General features: G+C 42.8%; 1 protein-coding gene, 1 non-coding gene and 3 pseudogenes across 2 annotated transcripts; 2 read left to right on the forward strand and 3 right to left on the reverse strand.

The window, feature by feature from the left end:
- Nucleotides 1-555: 555 nt before the first annotated feature.
- On the reverse strand, nucleotides 556-719 carry LOC140225338 (U1 spliceosomal RNA). Its single transcript, XR_011900464.1, has one exon. It is a non-coding gene; the product is annotated as a U1 spliceosomal RNA (small nuclear RNA).
- Nucleotides 720-3,423: 2,704 nt separating this feature from the next.
- LOC140225219 (histone H3-like) lies at nucleotides 3,424-3,835 on the reverse strand (annotated as a pseudogene).
- Nucleotides 3,836-5,234: 1,399 nt separating this feature from the next.
- Nucleotides 5,235-16,849, reverse strand: LOC140225328 (histone H2A-like; annotated as a pseudogene).
- LOC140225264 (histone H2A-like) lies at nucleotides 5,529-6,025 on the forward strand (annotated as a pseudogene).
- LOC140225277 (histone H2B-like) lies at nucleotides 7,893-8,274 on the forward strand. The gene has a single exon (XM_072303561.1). The coding sequence runs from the start codon at nucleotides 8,059-8,061 to the stop codon at nucleotides 8,260-8,262; it is 204 nt and encodes a 67-aa protein (XP_072159662.1). The 5' UTR covers nucleotides 7,893-8,058; the 3' UTR covers nucleotides 8,263-8,274.
- Nucleotides 16,850-17,719: the final 870 nt, after the last annotated feature.

Here is a 17,719-nt window from a genome sequence, read left to right on the forward strand (position 1 = left end):
GTCCTTTCTGCCGGTATTTTTGTTTTTTTCGTAAGATTAACCGTTGAGGAGATATTTACAAAAAACTGATCGTGGGTTTGATCGTGGGATCTGAAAATACTGATGTCCTTGCCTCTCATGAATGATTCGATCCCATTCAATTTTTCCCGACGCCTCAAGGATCGGATCGGAAAGACCGGATCGTCATATGAAGATTCCGTCGGGGAAAATACTGGTTACGATTAATTATTGGACGAAAATATCGTCAAAAGCTCCGCATAGTCGGAAAACACTGCTGAGCACCGATCTCAAAACAAAAATCTCCACACACTACATATTAATGTAATGAACGTTCAGTAATCGTCTGTTATCAAAAAAATTAGTTATGCTCATTGTTCATTTGTTGAAGAAGCCGATTCAAGATCGTCGCGCGACAATTTCAGCATATTCGATTGGCTTATTTTGCAAGTTTTGTTCGGCGGGAAACATCGGATCGTCGCGTCGGATCTGCGTTTAAGGAAACTGCGTAACACGTATTGACCGAGCTCTTCCTGCTAGGGAAATGGGTTCGTATATCCGGGACAGCGCGAACGCAGTCCCGACTCCCAAAAATTACGCGCCCGACGTATCTACACATTTGAGATACTCGCAGGGGTCAGCCCGACCGGAGCGCAGCGGAAGGGCCTCGCCCTGGGGGAGTCGCCTTCTTGATCACGGTAACCCCCACGCTACGCTAATATTACCGTGGAAGAGTCACTACTGGATACGGCTGTAAAGAGAAACTCTTTCCTCCACCGAGAGTGTTGCAAATTTATTCGGCTTGTTTTGATGCTTCAAAGTTTTTCAAGATAAATTTTTTCGCTTTTTTGAATGAACAATTGACTTTCTCCACGAAAAACACGATGAAACCGTAGCTTCGAACAGATTAAATTCCAAAAAATAAATCAGAAATCGATATAAGAAATAGATCGAAAAGATCGAGTCGTCGTGCACATGCTACAAAATGCCCTCAGCAATAACTGCGACAAACAGCCGCATGGAGCGCTGGGTTGCACGGTCGGTAGATTGTGCTGTACACTTCCAGAGGGAGTCTCTTCCGACCAGCGCGATTTTTAAATGCTGCGTGCGTGATCCGACAGTTCGTAGGATCATACTGCTTCCTTAAAATGGCTTTCCTTCCTCACATTTGGTGCCCATTCGCCAAAAAATGTCCTCGCAATTGTAAATCCTCGAATCATTCCAAACCGGGAACAGCTCCCGAAGTCGCCTAAGGTTTGCATTCGAATTAAGGGAAGTTTAAAGAGATCCGTCCATTTTAGAGAGTCCCCCATTTCAGACGACATTTTTGACAACTCTCCAGGAAAATTTGACCATTAAGCTTAGAAGATGGACCCATGCGAGGGATTATTACAATGATTTGCCTCCGAAAAAATTAACGAGAAAAACGCCCTCCCCACATGTAATATGTGCTTCAAATGTGCTTTGGATGAAAACATTTTATTTACATTGCACACGGATAACGATAAGTACATATAGAAACTGTAGTTTGGTGGTGGCCTACGAAAAAACGTAACACATTGCGGATCGGTCGTTCGAGAGGCGGGCGGGGTTCCCATTGAACTGAAAAGCAAAATTGAAAGATCGGAAATTTTTGCGAGTCATATCATGAAATTTCGCGAAGCTGTGAAAATATATGAGTCTCATATCTCTCATATTTTCAAGGGCTGAGCATGGAAAGTAACACGGAGACACACCAGAAAGCAAACCCCCCCCCCCCATTTTTTGGCCGTAAAATTTCGAACCTTATTTTTCAATGTAAAATACCACATACCCACGAAAAATTAAAAAAATCGGCGCCGACTTCCGCTCGAGATTTTCCTCATATCAACCCGGGACTCCTCCGACGCGATCTGCACTTACAACGACGATTTGAAGGGATATTCAGTAAGAAATATTAAAATAAAACAATTTTTTAAAAGTAAATCTCGACATCCAGTCTGTGCCGAATTTCTTTGTTTTCCGTGGTGCCTATTCGTCTCTAAAAAAAAAAATATCTTCGATAGAAAGGTCCCGCTGCACTGCTAATAATTGACGTTTTTAATTGTATAATGTTTTCATAAAAGGGACAACGTAGATCACTTTAATGTGAGGGTGCCATTGACAAGTCTCATAAGTCATAAGCCGAGGGTCATATTCATGGATTTCCGGCACTTCAGGTCCTGCACTAGTAGGCGGCGGCGCAACTGTTGACGGAAGGAGGAGTTTATGGCCAAAGACCAGATGTGGTGCTCTTGTGTTGGTGGCTCTAAGAAGAGCCGTTGAAAAGGGCAAGCCGGCCGGCTGCGAGAGGTCCGCTGGATGGTGATGTGGTCCGTGTGGTTGACGGGAGCGGAGTGACCAGGGCAAGATCCATCCATATAGGTCAGTCATTGCGCAGATTTCCCCGCTCGGGGTAAGCCCCTTTCCATTGGCTCGTGACGTCAGCATTACTGCCGCGAAAACCAGAAAAGTCGGAAACAATGCTTTTCTTATGGGAGAGAGCAAATTTTTCTTAATGAATCATTTAAATTTTTTACTTTTAAATCCTTTGAAACTTTCTGTGTGTCGAAAAGAACGTTTAGACATTAGCATTCAGGGTTTCGATTTTGCCGAATTTGTGTTCTTTCATTTTTACAGTTTACTCTGCATCAGCCATTTTTACACGCGAATCTATACCACTAGATGGCTTGTTACATCGCTGACTTCAAAAATCATTTAAAAATATAAGAACGCAAATTCAGCTGAATTAAAACCCTTGACGCTAATTTCTAAACGTTCCTTTCGACACTCAGAAAGCTTCAAAGAATTTAAAAGTAAGAAATTTAAATGATTCATTAAGAAAAATTTGTCCTCTCCCATAAGAAAAGCATTGTTTCCGACATTTCTGGTTTTCGCGGCAGTAATGCTGACGTCATGCGCAGAAGATTCTCATTTGGGTTTCGGGAATGACTGACCTATATGGATGGATCTTGGACCAGGGACGGTGAGGTCACGGCATATGAAGCCGTGGTTGAGATTGCGTCGGCCAATCAGGAGCGAGCATGGGCTGCGTCGCCAGAGGTGTGCGGTGATTGGCCGCCACAAGTTGCACTCAGAAATTTTCTACTGATAAGTGAAACTTTCAAGGGCGGAGGCATTATTTGATCGTTTTGACTTTTTCAGCACGAGCAAATTTTGTCTCCTTAGAGTTTTTGCAGGCCCATAAAAATTATAGATTTAAGATTTATTCAAAAATTCACTTATTCGAATTTACGTCGCCTAGATATCAGATCGGGCTTTGGAATTCACGTGCATTGCCGAGGTGCGGACTTATACATAAGGCCCCTGTAGCGGCGCGGGGTTGCTCTGCGGTTTGGTGGCCCTAAAAAGGGCCGTTTCATAATGATGCACGGGCAGTGAAAGCGCTCAGGCACGTTCTCCACGGATGCGGCGAACCAGTTGAATCTCCTTGGGCATGATAAGTGACACGCTTTGCGTGGATGGCACACAAGTTGGTGTCTTCGAAGAGACCTACAAGGTAAGCTTCGCTAGCTTCCTGAAGGGCGAGGACGGCTGAGCTCTGGAAACGGAGGTCGGTCTTGAAGTCCTGAGCGATTTCACGGACGAGACGGTGGAAGGGCAGCTTGCGGATAAGAAGCTCGGTTCTCTTCTGGCAACGACGGATTTCACGCAGAGCGACGGTTCCGGGCCTTTAACGGTGAGGCTTCTTGACGCCACCGGTGGCGGGTGCACTCTTGCGGGCGGCTTCGGTGGCCAACTGTTTACGAGGGGCCTTACCTCCGGTCGACTTACGAGCGGTTTGCTTAGTACGTGCCATGGTTCACTGTGCGAGTGCGAGCGATGACTAAGACTGAATCAACAAAATGATAGCGCATGCATGGAGGGTGCTCCGAGTATTTATAGTAGAACTTCCCGCCAATTTCGCTCCCCAGTCGAACAGCAGCCAATGGGAGCCTTTCGCAGTGGCGCTCGATTTGAAAACCGGTAATCCTGCGAGCGGCGGGGGGTTTTAAGTACATCGCAGGCGAATAGTAAGTAAATTCGCCCAAACAGTAATCAAATCTCATCAATAAAGTAGTACTAACTCGACAAAATGCCTGTGGCCTAGACCGACAGTCAAATGGACTGAATATTGCAATTTGGAACTATAAATTCTGGCTCATCTGAAAAAAACACTTTTGTGGATAGGGAAACCAATTGCACATACGCTGTTTTTAAACCGGGGTAAAATTTATAGTTCTTTATTGCAAAATGTAGTCCAAATGTTCTTACGTAGCTTGAAATTCTCATTAAGTCCGTAATGTAATATCATACGAAATAATTCGTATCTCCTGCAAGAAAGAATTCTCAGTAGAAATGTACATCACCCGATGGCATTTACAACAATGTTCAGCTTTTGAACAAACATTTTTCTGGAAATCTTCAGTATGGCATAAAATACAGAGTCTTTAAAAGTTAAAAAAGAATTTAAATTGGCAGGATCATGTTCAGTACGTTATTAAAAAAAATTAAAAAAACCCTCTATCCAATCAGATGACTAACCAGACTTGTATCAGATTTGTTTGTGGGTGCTCAAGTGATGTGGTGGCCCTGAAAAGGGCCGTTTTAGGTGGTGATGAGAGACAGGATGGATGGCGTCTGGAGCGGGCTAAGACTGGAGCAGCGTGGCTAGTACTACTGGACTTGACTGACTTGAGGACTGAGCACGAGTGCCGTGGGTGGCCGGGGGCGCTGGTCTTATACCCTCGGGGAGCGACCGTGTCGGCCGATCACGGGCGAGCGCGGGATGCGCCGCGCTGGAGAGGCGGTGATTGGCCGCCACACAAATTACAATACTCATAAGGAAGCTATTAGATACATAAGTCATCTAAGAAATTCTAATACTTTGGTTCAAGAAAGTTTTCTCCTCATTTAGTATCAAATGCAACCATTTCACTTCCGCGCCTAACCTCTCCGCTTAGACGTTCAGAAATCAAATTGATGCAACACATCAAGATTATCTCTCTTCCTCTCCCTGGTGGAGTTTACTAATTTGCTACGCTCTGAAATCAGAAATTAAATTTAAATGTTAGGGGGAAATTGTGCGGATTTAACTGTATAGATGGACTCATGAGACAGTGACTCACCTTACCAAAGGACTGAACTCAGAAATCGAACGAGTACCGGAACTACGTCGGCTTCAATTTCAGTTCATTCACCATGCTTCATTCATCATTTCATTTTTGTCCGGATTTCATTCCGTTATGTGCGCAAAGCCTCTGTTCAATTAAATGGAATAAGCTATGAGGAGGCCAGCAGCTGTACTCGTTGAGACGCCGAGGAACAAGGACCTGTGTGACGCGCCTGCTGCGGCGACCCCTCACACGATCGAAGTTGCTAGCCGCGCCCTCCTCCCATTGGCTGCCGGAAGGCAGTCGCGCAAGTATAAATACCCAAGCTTGGTACCTTGTGGTCATTCGTTTGTCGTTTCGCTCTCTCGACACGCAGCAGATCTAAACGCTCAATTCATCATGTCTGGAAGAGGTAAAGGAGGAAAGGCAAAGAGCAAGTCCAAGACCCGCTCATCCCGCGCTGGGCTGCAATTCCCTGTTGGACGTATCCATCGTATGCTTCGCAAAGGTAACTATGCCGAGCGAGTTGGTGCCGGAACTCCCGTCTACCTAGCCGCTGTTATGGAATACTTGGCCGCTGAAGTTCTTGAATTGGCTGGCAATGCCGCTAAGACAACAAGAAAACGAGAATCATCCCCCGTCACTTGCAATTTGCCATCCGTAATGACGAGGAATTGAAGAAACTTCTCTCCGGTGTCACCATTGCTCAAGGCGGTGTCTTGCCCAACATTCAAGCTGTGCTTCTGCCCAAGAAGACCGAGAAGAAAGCATTAGCTGATTTTCTCCAATCGTCTCTTCACTTTAAAACGGCCCTTTTCAGGGCCACCAAATTTTCGAGCAACTTAAACTTACGTTGTAGAATAATTAATGTGCTCTCCGTAAATCAGAGAGTATAGAATAGAAGGTTAATAATAAGGGCCCGACTCAATGCTAGAGAATTGAAAAAGAAGCGCTCGCTGGCAACGTACGCAACTACTATTTTCTACTGTTTTTCAGTGACTAGCGGCGGGTATGTTGCTGCCGGACCACCTCCACATAGGCAATTTTTTATACATCGTCCGTCGGCAACTCTCGCTTAACTGATCAGCGCGCAGTGGTAATGACTTCTGTTTCTATTCTTCCCTATCCAGTCGGGCTCGTAAGGCCTCGATAGACGATCAAATTCCGAACCAATTCCGATCAAAGTAGACACGCTGATGACTGGTGGTCACCATCTACCATCAAATTTGGACGGGCCCCACTTTTTTGATCAAGGTAAGATTAGACCGGAGTACAACCATTCATCATTCTCTGCTACAGGTAACATTTCTGCCAAGTTTTCATTTTAAAATGAAGCAAATTAATGAATTTCAGACTGATGACTCCCGACACTTTGATGCTACTTTGATCGGAATTGGTTCGGGAATTTGATCGTCTATGCAGGCCTTAACCTTCTATACTCTCTGCCGTAAATACAGTAACCCAACTTGTAGGTGTACGTGTTTCCACTCACTGATCCACTGCACTGTACAATCAATCAACCGACGGTCTTTGAGCGTTGTCTCTAAAATCGTCCATGGACAATTTATTTTCTTGAGGAAATTTAAAAATCAACTTTGTGAACGCTAAAACTTTGGACACTGGATAAGAAAGATCTTCATTTACTGCTATGAAAGTTCACTTTTCATTTCAAATTCCTAGTTTCGCAAAGTTTTTCCGTTCTTCCGAAGGCATGTTTAGACCTGTGATTTTCAAGGTTTGGACCGGAATAATCAGTAATCAGCATTCACTACCAACCATCTAGAAACTGCAGATTGGTCCTGGCTTGGATTTCGAGTTATTCCTCCAAAAGACTCCGTGTAGAAAGTAAACTTTAACGCCTCATTTCACAAAATGATAATTTTTTTTTCGACTTTGAATATTTTGGCAGAAGAAAATATGAAACTAGAGGAACTCAAAAGCATCCTCAACTCGATTTTTTCAAAGATGTGGGTTGGTTCCTTTCTGATGAACTCGGTTCACTTGTGCTCTATGGATCTGACGGGAGTTTACAAAATGAATTATTTAATGTTGAAATTTTAATCGTAAACTCACTTGAGGAATTAATGATTCTTTGGAGCTGAGTAGACCAACTCCGGGACAGTTTACGGCGTAGAACGAAACGTCCGCAACAAAGGTACATTAATCGGATCCCATTTAGTAAAGAAGGAACCAGCGCAATAAATAGTTTTCGTTTCCAACCCCAAAAAATTGTTGATTTTAAGGGAAAATAATTTTGTGAATTTTAAAGCTGTACATTTACTGAGTATTTTTAAAAATAAAGAAGAATTTGCACGATTTTGAAAGCACTGTAATCGCGCTGGTTCCTTTTCGCTGAATGCGTCCCGGTCAATCTTCGAAAAATTTTGAATGAATGTTTCGGGCTGAGCAGATCAACTCCGGGACAGTTTACGGCATAGAACGAGACGTCCGCAACAAAAGTTATCGCCGGGCTGAGGTACTCATGATACGGAAGGTAGCGCATGAGAACCTTAAATACGGAATTTATAATAAACTCTACGACTGAGCGGTCTGCGCTGAACGTACAACGGAATATTATACGAGCCCGCCACCGGAGAGGACAAAAGAGTAGAGAGGGGAAATGGGCAAGCACCTGGCGCCCCACCGCGAGCCGGCTAGACCGCCTCGGGATTGGGCGCAGCGAGGCGGCCCGTTGTATATAAAAACCCGAGCCGAGCTAGCACAGTCATTCGTTTGCAGATGGACCGAACAGAGTGACGCAATTGCACCGAAAGCAAGCGGTAAGGCAGTGAAGAATGCCGGCAAGGCCCAGAAGAACATTACCTAGGGTGACGAAAAGAAGAAGCGTAGGAGGTAGGAATCCTACGCCATCTACTTATACAAAGATTTGAAGCTAGTTCACCCCGACACCGGAGTTTCCTCCAAGGCTATGTCTATCATGAACTCCTTCGTCAACGACATCTTCGAACGTATCGCCGCCGAGGCTAGCCGTCTCTCCCACTACAACAAAAGATCCACCATCACCACCCGGGAAATCCAGACCGCTGTCAGGCTCCTCCTCCCCGGAAAATTGGCCAAGCACGCCGTCTCGGAAGGAACCAAGGCCGTCACCAAGTACACCAGCTCGAAGTAGATTATCTGTTCATCCGGCTCCACACTTTAGAACGGCCCTTTTCAGGGCCACCAAATTTACGAGCACTTTGACCCATCCATTCCATCACCAGTGAGTATGATGAAAGGTCAGAGGCACGATTGGACAGGGTAAACCTGAAACACAAATTTGCCATAAAAGCAAGAAGTTGCGTACGTCGACGCGAGAGCGCGTTAGCTCTGCAACTCGTTAATAGATTTGCAATAGTTAGCGTCATCACTGACCAATGAGCGAGCTGTAGGTACTAGCGCGCTCTCGTGTCAACGTACGCAACTTCTTCAACTTCTGTTTCAGTTTCCTATCATTGAGTTGGACCTCTAACCTTACAGCTAATGGCTATTCTTCCTTCACCTATTCATGGAACGTAGCTGTTAACCGCACAATCATGTTTGATTTCCTTAGTCTCTGTCCATCACGAACCCAAAGATTAAGCTGAGATAAAGATTGTGCTGACATAAAACACCACTTAAATATATTAAATCTATAAGTAAAAAAAAGATATTAATCATTAGCAATAGAGAAGGAGAGGTAGAATAACATATACATAAAGTAATATAGCTATTAATATTTAAGTGCTGACATAAAACAGCACTTAAATATATTAAATCTATAAGTAAAAAAAAGATATTAATCATTAGCAATAGAAAGCATCATTAGCATTAGCATGATTAGCATCATTAGTCAAAGGAATGACTTAATCTCGTGCCATCTCAAAGTTCAAAGCTAGGCCCGACTGAATAGGGAAGAATTGAAACACAAGTTGAGCCGTGAGCAAGCAGTTGCGTACGTTGGCGCGAGAGTGCGCGGCGAGCGGGAATCCCATATACCACTGCACTGATACAAAAAATTACATGGAGAAAGGAAGTTTGAACTCACATCGGATGCTTAAAACTTGGATTTTTTCAGCGAATTCGTCACGATTATATTTCAAGAATAACTGGATAAAAATTTGCAATAAGGAACCACAATCTCTGTCTCTTCCACGAGAGCACCTTCCTGCACAGGGTAACCGATGATTTACATGTTGTTTCAAAAATGTTTCCTTCGTGCAAAATGTGGTCCGATTATAGCTGAAATCGCTTATTATCTCGATTCTCCAGCTACTCCACACGTACGCGCCTCATCAGTTGAACCCCTTAATCGAAATGGTGAGCAGGTGTGCTCCAAAACGCACATTTGCCTCGAATGGGCACTACATGTAGATGTACCATAATAATAACTATTAATGGAGATGATTCTTCCTCGTGATACTGGCGGAAGAAGGATCGGGTAAGTCAGGTGAGTTTGGCTGAAAAATTTACAGTGTTTACTTCTGGACTAGGGATTGCTGGATTTCTTTCTTTTCTGGGATTCATAAGTAAACGTTGTTTAGTGGTTATTTTTGGTGTTTTAATTTTAGATTGTAATTACATTAATAATCTTGTATTCTTTATAATCAGTTTATTTTTATTAATAAATATTATTTTTGTTACGAGAAATTTCCGTAGACGTTCAAAATCGTATAACAATGGATTTATCAAGTTTGGTTTGGTAACATTTGTATTTTTTAGGTCTGACCGATTTTTATGTTAATACGGACTAAGCCATGAGAGGTGCTCATCGTTTGATGGCCCTAAGAAGGGCCGTTGGAAAGGGCGAGCCGGCCGGCTGCATGATGTCCACTGGGTTCTGTACGACGACGTGAGTCCCGTGTGACGTACGGGCGCGGAGTGTTAAATGAGATGACCTCGCGGCTAGATATAGCCGTGGTGGCAGTGTCGAGCTCCAGCCAATGAGCTGTGGTGGTTGGCGGAGTGGTGGGTTGCCACCACACCTTCACAAGAACAGGAACACGTTTCGAAACTAGGAATTTGAAATGAGAAGTGAACTCTCATATCAGGAAATCGAAGATTTTTCTTATCCTGTGTTCAAAGTTACCGTTCACAAAGATGATTTTTAAATTTCCTCTAGGAAAATTGTCCATGGACGATTCGGACGGAGTTTAACAGAAAGGAACCAAGCCACATCGGGATCGAATCGAGAAAAAGAGGTTCAAAGTTTAGCCCCCCATAAGACTCAATGCAAAAGATAAACTTCAATTCAATTTCTGCAAAATTTGCTGCAACAAAAACTTCGACTTCTTGGCGATAGAAAGCAGAGCTGTGGTTGAGCTCGAAACCATTCATAACTCAATTTTTCCAAAATGTAGGTTGGTTCCTTTCTGCTTAACTCAGTCCATTTAAGAGACAACGGCGATAACGCTCGAAGACATCGGTTGATAGATTGAACGGTGCAGTTCGTTTCCTTGATGTAGCACAAGCGTTCGATCGAGTCTGGCATGAGAGGCTCGTCGATAAACTTTTCACCATGCTCCCATGTAACCTGTGTGTGCTCCTATCGTCCTTTCTTACTGGAAGACAGTTCAGAGTCAGATATGAAAACACAACATCAGGTTTCAGACAAATACGAGCGGGGGTTCCACAGGGCTCCTGTCTTTCCCCTCTTCTCTACTCTCTCTTTACCACAGACATCCCACAGTCTGGAAGGAGGGGGAAACTGGGAGTTTATGCCGACGATACTCCCGTGCTAGCCATGTCTAAAAGCTATACAGAGGCACGTCATACAGCTCAGCAACACTTGAATAAAATAAATAAATGGACAATGAGAGATAAAACAAAATTAAATGCCTCAAAATCAGCTGAAGTAATTTTTACTAATCGTCCATATATTCACATCCCGCTTTCTTTAGGAGAAGATAAAATTCCACACAACTCTGTCGCCGAATATCTTGGACTTCAGCTGGATTCCAGGCTCAGGTGGGGCAACCATATTAAAAAAAAAGTAGCACAATTGCGACTGAAATTTTCCAATGTGCAGTGGCTCATCGGACGTAAGTCACGGTTATCGCTAAATATTAAGTTGCTCCTCTACAAATCAATGTTGAGGCCTGTTTGGAGTTACGGTTGCCAATTGTGGGGTTGCGCAGCCAAGTCAAATTTAGATAAAATGGAAATCATGCAAATGAAGATCCTGAGAAGTATTACTAAAGCAAGATGGTACGAGACGAATGTAGATATTCGCACGGACCTCAACATTGATTCAGTGGAGGACTACATCACCAAGATGTACACTGCATACGAATTTCGTCTACACCGGCACCACAACCCTGAAGCTGTTGAGCTCTTGGAATGGGACCGATGTCGTCGAAGATTAAGACGTCGCAAGCCCTACGAGCTTGGAATCCAGGGCTTCTCAAAATTTCCTTAATCAGTTAAACCACACCTGCCTCCCTACGCTCTTAAGACGTAATCGGAGGTTTTTCGGGCTTTGACCGAGTCCGGTAGCCCAATTCCACACAGATAAATTAATAACGCCTTTTTACTTTGAAGTAAATCTGTCTGTTTCTTCCTCCTTAATATTATAAAGGTAGTACTTTTTATAAAACGTACCTACAATTAGTTTAATATTACTTCGACAATTAAGACAAGCTTTTAAAAGACTTACATGAAGTCTAAAAGTGTTTATTGTACAAAATTTCTATTGTGCAAAAAAAAAAAGAAAAAAAAAAATATTCGGGATCGAATCGAGAAAAAGAGGTTCAAAGTTCAGCCCCCCATAAGACTCAATGCAAAAGATAAACTTCAAGTTCAATTTCTGCAAAATTTGCTGCAACAAAAACTTCGACTTCTTGGCGATACATAGCAGAGCAGTGGTTGAGCTCAAAACCATTCATAATTCAATTTTTTCCAAAATGTAGGTTGGCTCCTTTCTGCTTAACTCACAAGGGGAGTCTACGAAGTGACATCCTGGGATTGGGTTCATTTTGCTTGTACATGAAGAAGAGACAAATCTAAGGTTGACGTATTTTTTTTTAGCCGCCACCTCCCAACCGTTCTCGAGATATCGATTTTTAAAGTTACGATTTTTGCACGTTTCCGCGCGGAGTTCCGGCGAGTCAACTGAGCGCCGGCAAGCTGCACGAAGCGCGTTTCCTATCAGCGCTGCAGACCGGCCATTCTTATCAATAGTTCCGTGGCCAAGTGGTAGAGTGTTCGCCTACCGTTCCATGGATCGCGGGTTCGATTCCCGCTTTGTGCCGTAGCTTGTAGGGTACGCCGCAATGCGTTTTTACAAGTTTTCTTTATTTTTATCACTCACCAAGGGGTCCGCCCCCTGGCCGCTGCGCGGCCCAGCCCCCGGGGCGAAAAGGCGCGCTTCGCGGCAAGCGAAATCATCGAAATCGACCGTTGACGGTTACTGGGTAAATAATTTTAATTGAATGATAAAATGATGTTTCAAATAAAAATTTCCCACCACACTATATTCTTAATGACTTTTTCTTTACTCTGACTTTGCAACCGTCAACGGTCAATTTCGATGATTTCGCTCGCCGCGAAGCGCGCCTTTTCGCCACGGGGGTTGGGCCGCGTAGCGGCCAGGGGGCGGACCCCTTGGTGTGTGATAAAAATAAAGAAAACTTGTAAAAACGCATTGCGGCGTACCCTGTAAGCTACGGCTCAAAGCGGGATTCGAACTCGCGATCCTTTAAACGGTAGGCGAACCCTCTACCACTCGGCCACGGAACTATTTATAAGAATGGCCGGTCTGCAGCGCTGATAGGAAACGCGCTTCGTGCAGCTTGCCGGCGCTCACTTGACTCGCCGGAACTCCGCGCGGAAACGTGCAAAAATCGTAACTTTAAAAATCGATATCTCGAGAACGGTTGGGAGGTGGCGGCTGAAAAAAAATACGTCAACCTTAGATTTGTCTCTTCTTCATGTACAAGCAAAATGAACCCAATCCCAGGATGTCACTTCGTAGACTCCCCTTGTCAGTCCATTTAAGAGACAACGGCGATAACGCTCGAAGACATCGGTTGATAGATTGAACGGTGCAGTTCGTTTCTGCGCCAGGGTGGCCAAATTTCATGAAAAATAAAATCTTAAAATTTCACGGGAAATATTTCATGTAATCTCAGATATTTATGAAACATATTGAAAAATACAAGTTCCTTTTTATGTTTCGAAGGTTGTAAAAATCGTTACTCTCCTTTTACTTTCGGGTGCTTGAATGCGTGTTGCATACTCGGGCCCCTGAAAAATACGAATTATCTCACACTGCCTCGTGAAATTTCATGAAAGATTTCACTGAAATTTCCAATTTTTGATTTCCTTCTTACGCTTCATGCCACTCTGTCCGTTACCATAAGATCCTAACGTGGACGTGTTTCCACTCCCTGCTGCACTGGGTGGCATGTACGGACGGATAAGCCATGAGAAGTGCCATGAGGGCAAACCGGCCGGCTCCATGACGCGGCTTGGATGTTGGGCAGGACACCTCCTTGGGCGATGGTGACACCAGAGAGAAGCTTGTTCAATTCCTCACCGTTACGGATGGCAAGTTGTAAGTGACGGGGGATGATCCTCGTTTTCTTGTTGTCACGAGCGGCATTTCCAGTCAACTCAAGGACTTCAGCGGCCAAGTATTCCATGACAGCGGGAAGATAGACGGGAGCTCCAGCAACAACTGGCTCGGCATTGTTTCCTTTGCGGAGAAGTCGGTGGATACGTCCTACTGGAAATTGGATGGAGCCCAGCACGGGGTGAGCGGGTCTTGGACTTGCCCTTGGCCTTGGTCTTTCCACTTTTACCTCTTCCAGACCTGTTGAGTTGTGCGTTAAGGTCTGCTGCGTGTTGGTAGAACGAAACGAATGACCACCGGAGCTCAAGCTTAGGTATTGCCTTTGGGAGGAGCGCTGCTAGCAACTTCGATCGTGTGAGGGGTCGCCACAGCAGGCGCGTCACACAGGTCCTTGTTCCTCGACGTTTCAACGAGCACAGCTGCCCGCGTCCTCATAACTTATTCCATTCATTTGGACAGAGGTTTTGCGCACATTACGGAATAAAATCAGGACAAAAATGACACGATGAATGAAGCATGGTGAATGAACTGAAATTGAAGCCGACCTACTTGCCGTATTCGTGCTTGCTGAGTATAGTCCTACGGTAGGGTGAGTCAATGAGTCATTGACTAGTGAGGTCATCTATACAGTTAAATCCGCACAATTCTCCCCTAGCATTTAAATTATTCTGCTTCAAATTCGTGCGGCCGCGAGATATTTCGTCATAGTCTCCGCGCGCCCTTCTTCACATATTTTATAGTAATCGGTTTTATGCTCGCTAACTTACCGCCATCTTCGTTCCTGGGAGGTTTCTCACTGTCCTTGATGCCTATGAAAAACGAATGCGAGGAGAAGCAGAGATAATGAAGAAATAATAAGTTATAATCCAGTGAAGGTAAAGATAGATGAGAGGCATACGACACGCAGCAATTAAAAAAAAAAGGAGAGAAGAGGATGGGAGACTATGGGCGGAACTAATTTAGGGGGGAGGGGGCAAACGCCCCTCCCCATCCAAGAATCTACTCAGTCCCTCCCGAAAAATGTGAGATTTTTCTAAATAAGGCTGCGGGATATTTTTCACCTTCCTTTTCAATTTTAATTCCATTTCTAAACTTGTTGGTAGAGCAGCAAAAAATTGTTCCTGAGACGACCCAAGTTCTCGACATTTTCCTGCGGGAGGCCCTGACCCCCTTGGAAACTTGGGAAATCCTCTGAGCCCTTCTTTGGAACAGGGGAAACCCAATATACCCTTTGAAGGAATGATTTTTTTACTGTCACATAGACCTCCCTTAATGACGAGGTGTCCCTCTGACCCTCCAAAAGTAGTTCCGCCCTTGTACGAAATAAAGGGGGGGAGGGCACGGTACGCTTGATCCAAGAAAAAACTTTTCCAATAGGTAGAGCAATCTTTGGCAACTACATATTGGAAAGTTTTCTCTTGGATCAATGTGCCTTTTCCTGTAGATGGTCACACGGATTTGTTTCAATTTTATAAACAAAGATAGGACGTCGAAGGATGGTCAGTTTGCCTCCTAACCCTCCCTCAAAAAAGTAATTCCTGGTTCCATCCATGCTCGCTGCTTTATAAAAGCCAACGGAAGAAAGCAAGAGAGGCATTCCAGTTCATGCTTTAGAAGTTGTTGGTGGTAACAGCATGAGGATACGTATCTGCCGCAGGACTTGTCTTGTTTGACTAAATCAGGCATTTTGACAAATGCCTAGGCAAATAGTCAAATAATCTTATTTCCATTGAAATTCCGATTATTTTGCTAATTTTACACAAAATAATTATTGTCTCAAGAACATAAGGAGTTTTTGTAAAAATTAGGATCAAACAATTGTAAATAAATTACATCTAGGTACCCCTTAAACGAGCTTTCATCTCGGGATTTTCAGCATGTCATATAATACAGACTTTTTAAAATTCTGATAGTTAAAATATACGAGGAGCATCCGGAGCGCAAAATACAAGATAAGTTGGTAGTTTTGATGAATTATTACTTTCAATTTTCAAATTAATGAAAACTAGATGGTTCCTCGTCAAAAACTCACGAGTCTTTGTAAACCATCAAAATTTGACTATCTGCCTGGGCATTTGATGAAATGTCTGATTTGACTATTTGCCTGCGACATATCCATACTGATGGCTGAAGTAAAAAAATCCGTTCCTCAGATTGAGATGTTGCAAATTCCTGCTCATGTTTCAAGTATTTTTCCTTAAAAATCAATACAAATGAAAACCTCTTAATGAAGCTTTAGTAAATTTTATTCACTCAGTCAAAATATTCGAAGAGGATTTCAAGGAAATACATTGATTATATTTTTTTTCGAAAGCCATAAAACATGCATGATCGCAGATTTAGTAACAAGCCAAAGTCACTGATATAATACATGCATCATGATGAACCTCATAAGAGAAGTAGATAAGACCTATTCCAAAGTTCCTTTCAAATGACGCCTTGAACTGTTTTTGGAATTTAGGAAAAAGAGGGGAAAAATCAAGGCCCACTTGACGAGAAATTACTTCACTTGTCCTGTTACTGATGCCGAGACCTCTAAATTTTTTATGAAGGGTGCAGGACTGGATACTAGCACAGGAATTCTTTCCTTTTTATTTTGGAAGGACAGGAGTTCAGCAGCTGAAAGCCAAAATTATGAACCTGGCAAGGGAGGGATGATTTCCTCCAAAATTTTGATATGAACTTAGAGAAGTGAGTATAGATTACGTATTTAAGGAAAGAGGCTTGGAAGAAAAGTGGCATAAGTGCAGTTCTTGAAAAAATTGAGATAGGTATAAATGATTTCACATTAAACTAGTCTTAAAATATATCATACGAAAAATTAACTACTAAGTGAAATCCAATTTTTTAGCATCTATGTTTGAACTAGCAAAGTTTGAACTCTCTTTCTTCAATAGAGCTCTGCATGATTTTGAAACGTTAAACATATATTTCTAGAAATAACAAAATCTACTGTTATTCCACTTGCCCTCTAAGTCACTGAGCTATACTGTCACAGTCCATAAGAGATGGGTTGCCATTACCATGACGCAGGCTATTTTAATGGAGGAGGGAAAAACAAACTCACACAAATTGAGAAACGATCATTCTTTTATTTCTGAGTCTACGGACTTACTTACAAATAGCTAGTATTACTTTCACCAAACTCGGAGCCTCTTTTCTCTGACATCATTGCTTGCATTGCAAAATCAGCTCGAGTGAAGAGTAGGTAAATTAGGAAGACCAAACCACGTACAAAAAAAGAAGTTAAACTTTGAAACGATTATACGTAGGTACATACAACTCAATTAAAGTAGAGGAAAATAATTTTATTTATATCTTATCTTATCTTATTACTATAGTAAAAAAATATAAGGCCTTTTTTGTGTGTACGTCCGTGTCATTTCGCATGCTCATTGGTCTTCCATTAACCAATCAGAAAACTTCATTGAAAATCCCCGGGAAATTTAAATGTATTCTTCCGTAAAGGAATTAATGATAGGTAGACACGTATAAAAATGGGATGTATTTCTTCTAATCAACCAGGATAAAAAGGGAGGAATATTACCTATACAGGATAGTCCTGGAAAAACGGGATGTACCTATATTAATAAACCGGGATAACAGGACGAATATCGATCTTTATATATCGATATTCGATATATCGTTTGATTTAAAGAAGTATTGACTGGGATAAAAGGTGATTTACGGGATTTCTTCAAAGTGACCGGGATAATATGCAGTAATTTTACCTATATACAGTATAGTCATGGATAAAACTGGATGTAACTATATTAAGAAACCGGGATAACAGGAAGGATATCGATCTTTGTGTATCGATTTTCGATACATCGTTTGTTCTAAAGCAGTATTGACTGGGATAAAACGGGATTTCATCATAATAACCGGGATAAAAGGGAGGGATTTTACCTATACAGGATAGTCATGGATAAAACGGGATGTAACTATATCAAGAAACCGGGATAACAGGAAGGATATCGATCTTTATATATCGATATTTGATATATCGTTTGATTTAAAGAAGTATTGACTGGGATAA

This window comes from Bemisia tabaci, chromosome 8 (assembly GCF_918797505.1).
Source record: "Bemisia tabaci chromosome 8, PGI_BMITA_v3".
NCBI lineage: Eukaryota > Metazoa > Arthropoda > Insecta > Hemiptera > Aleyrodidae > Bemisia > Bemisia tabaci.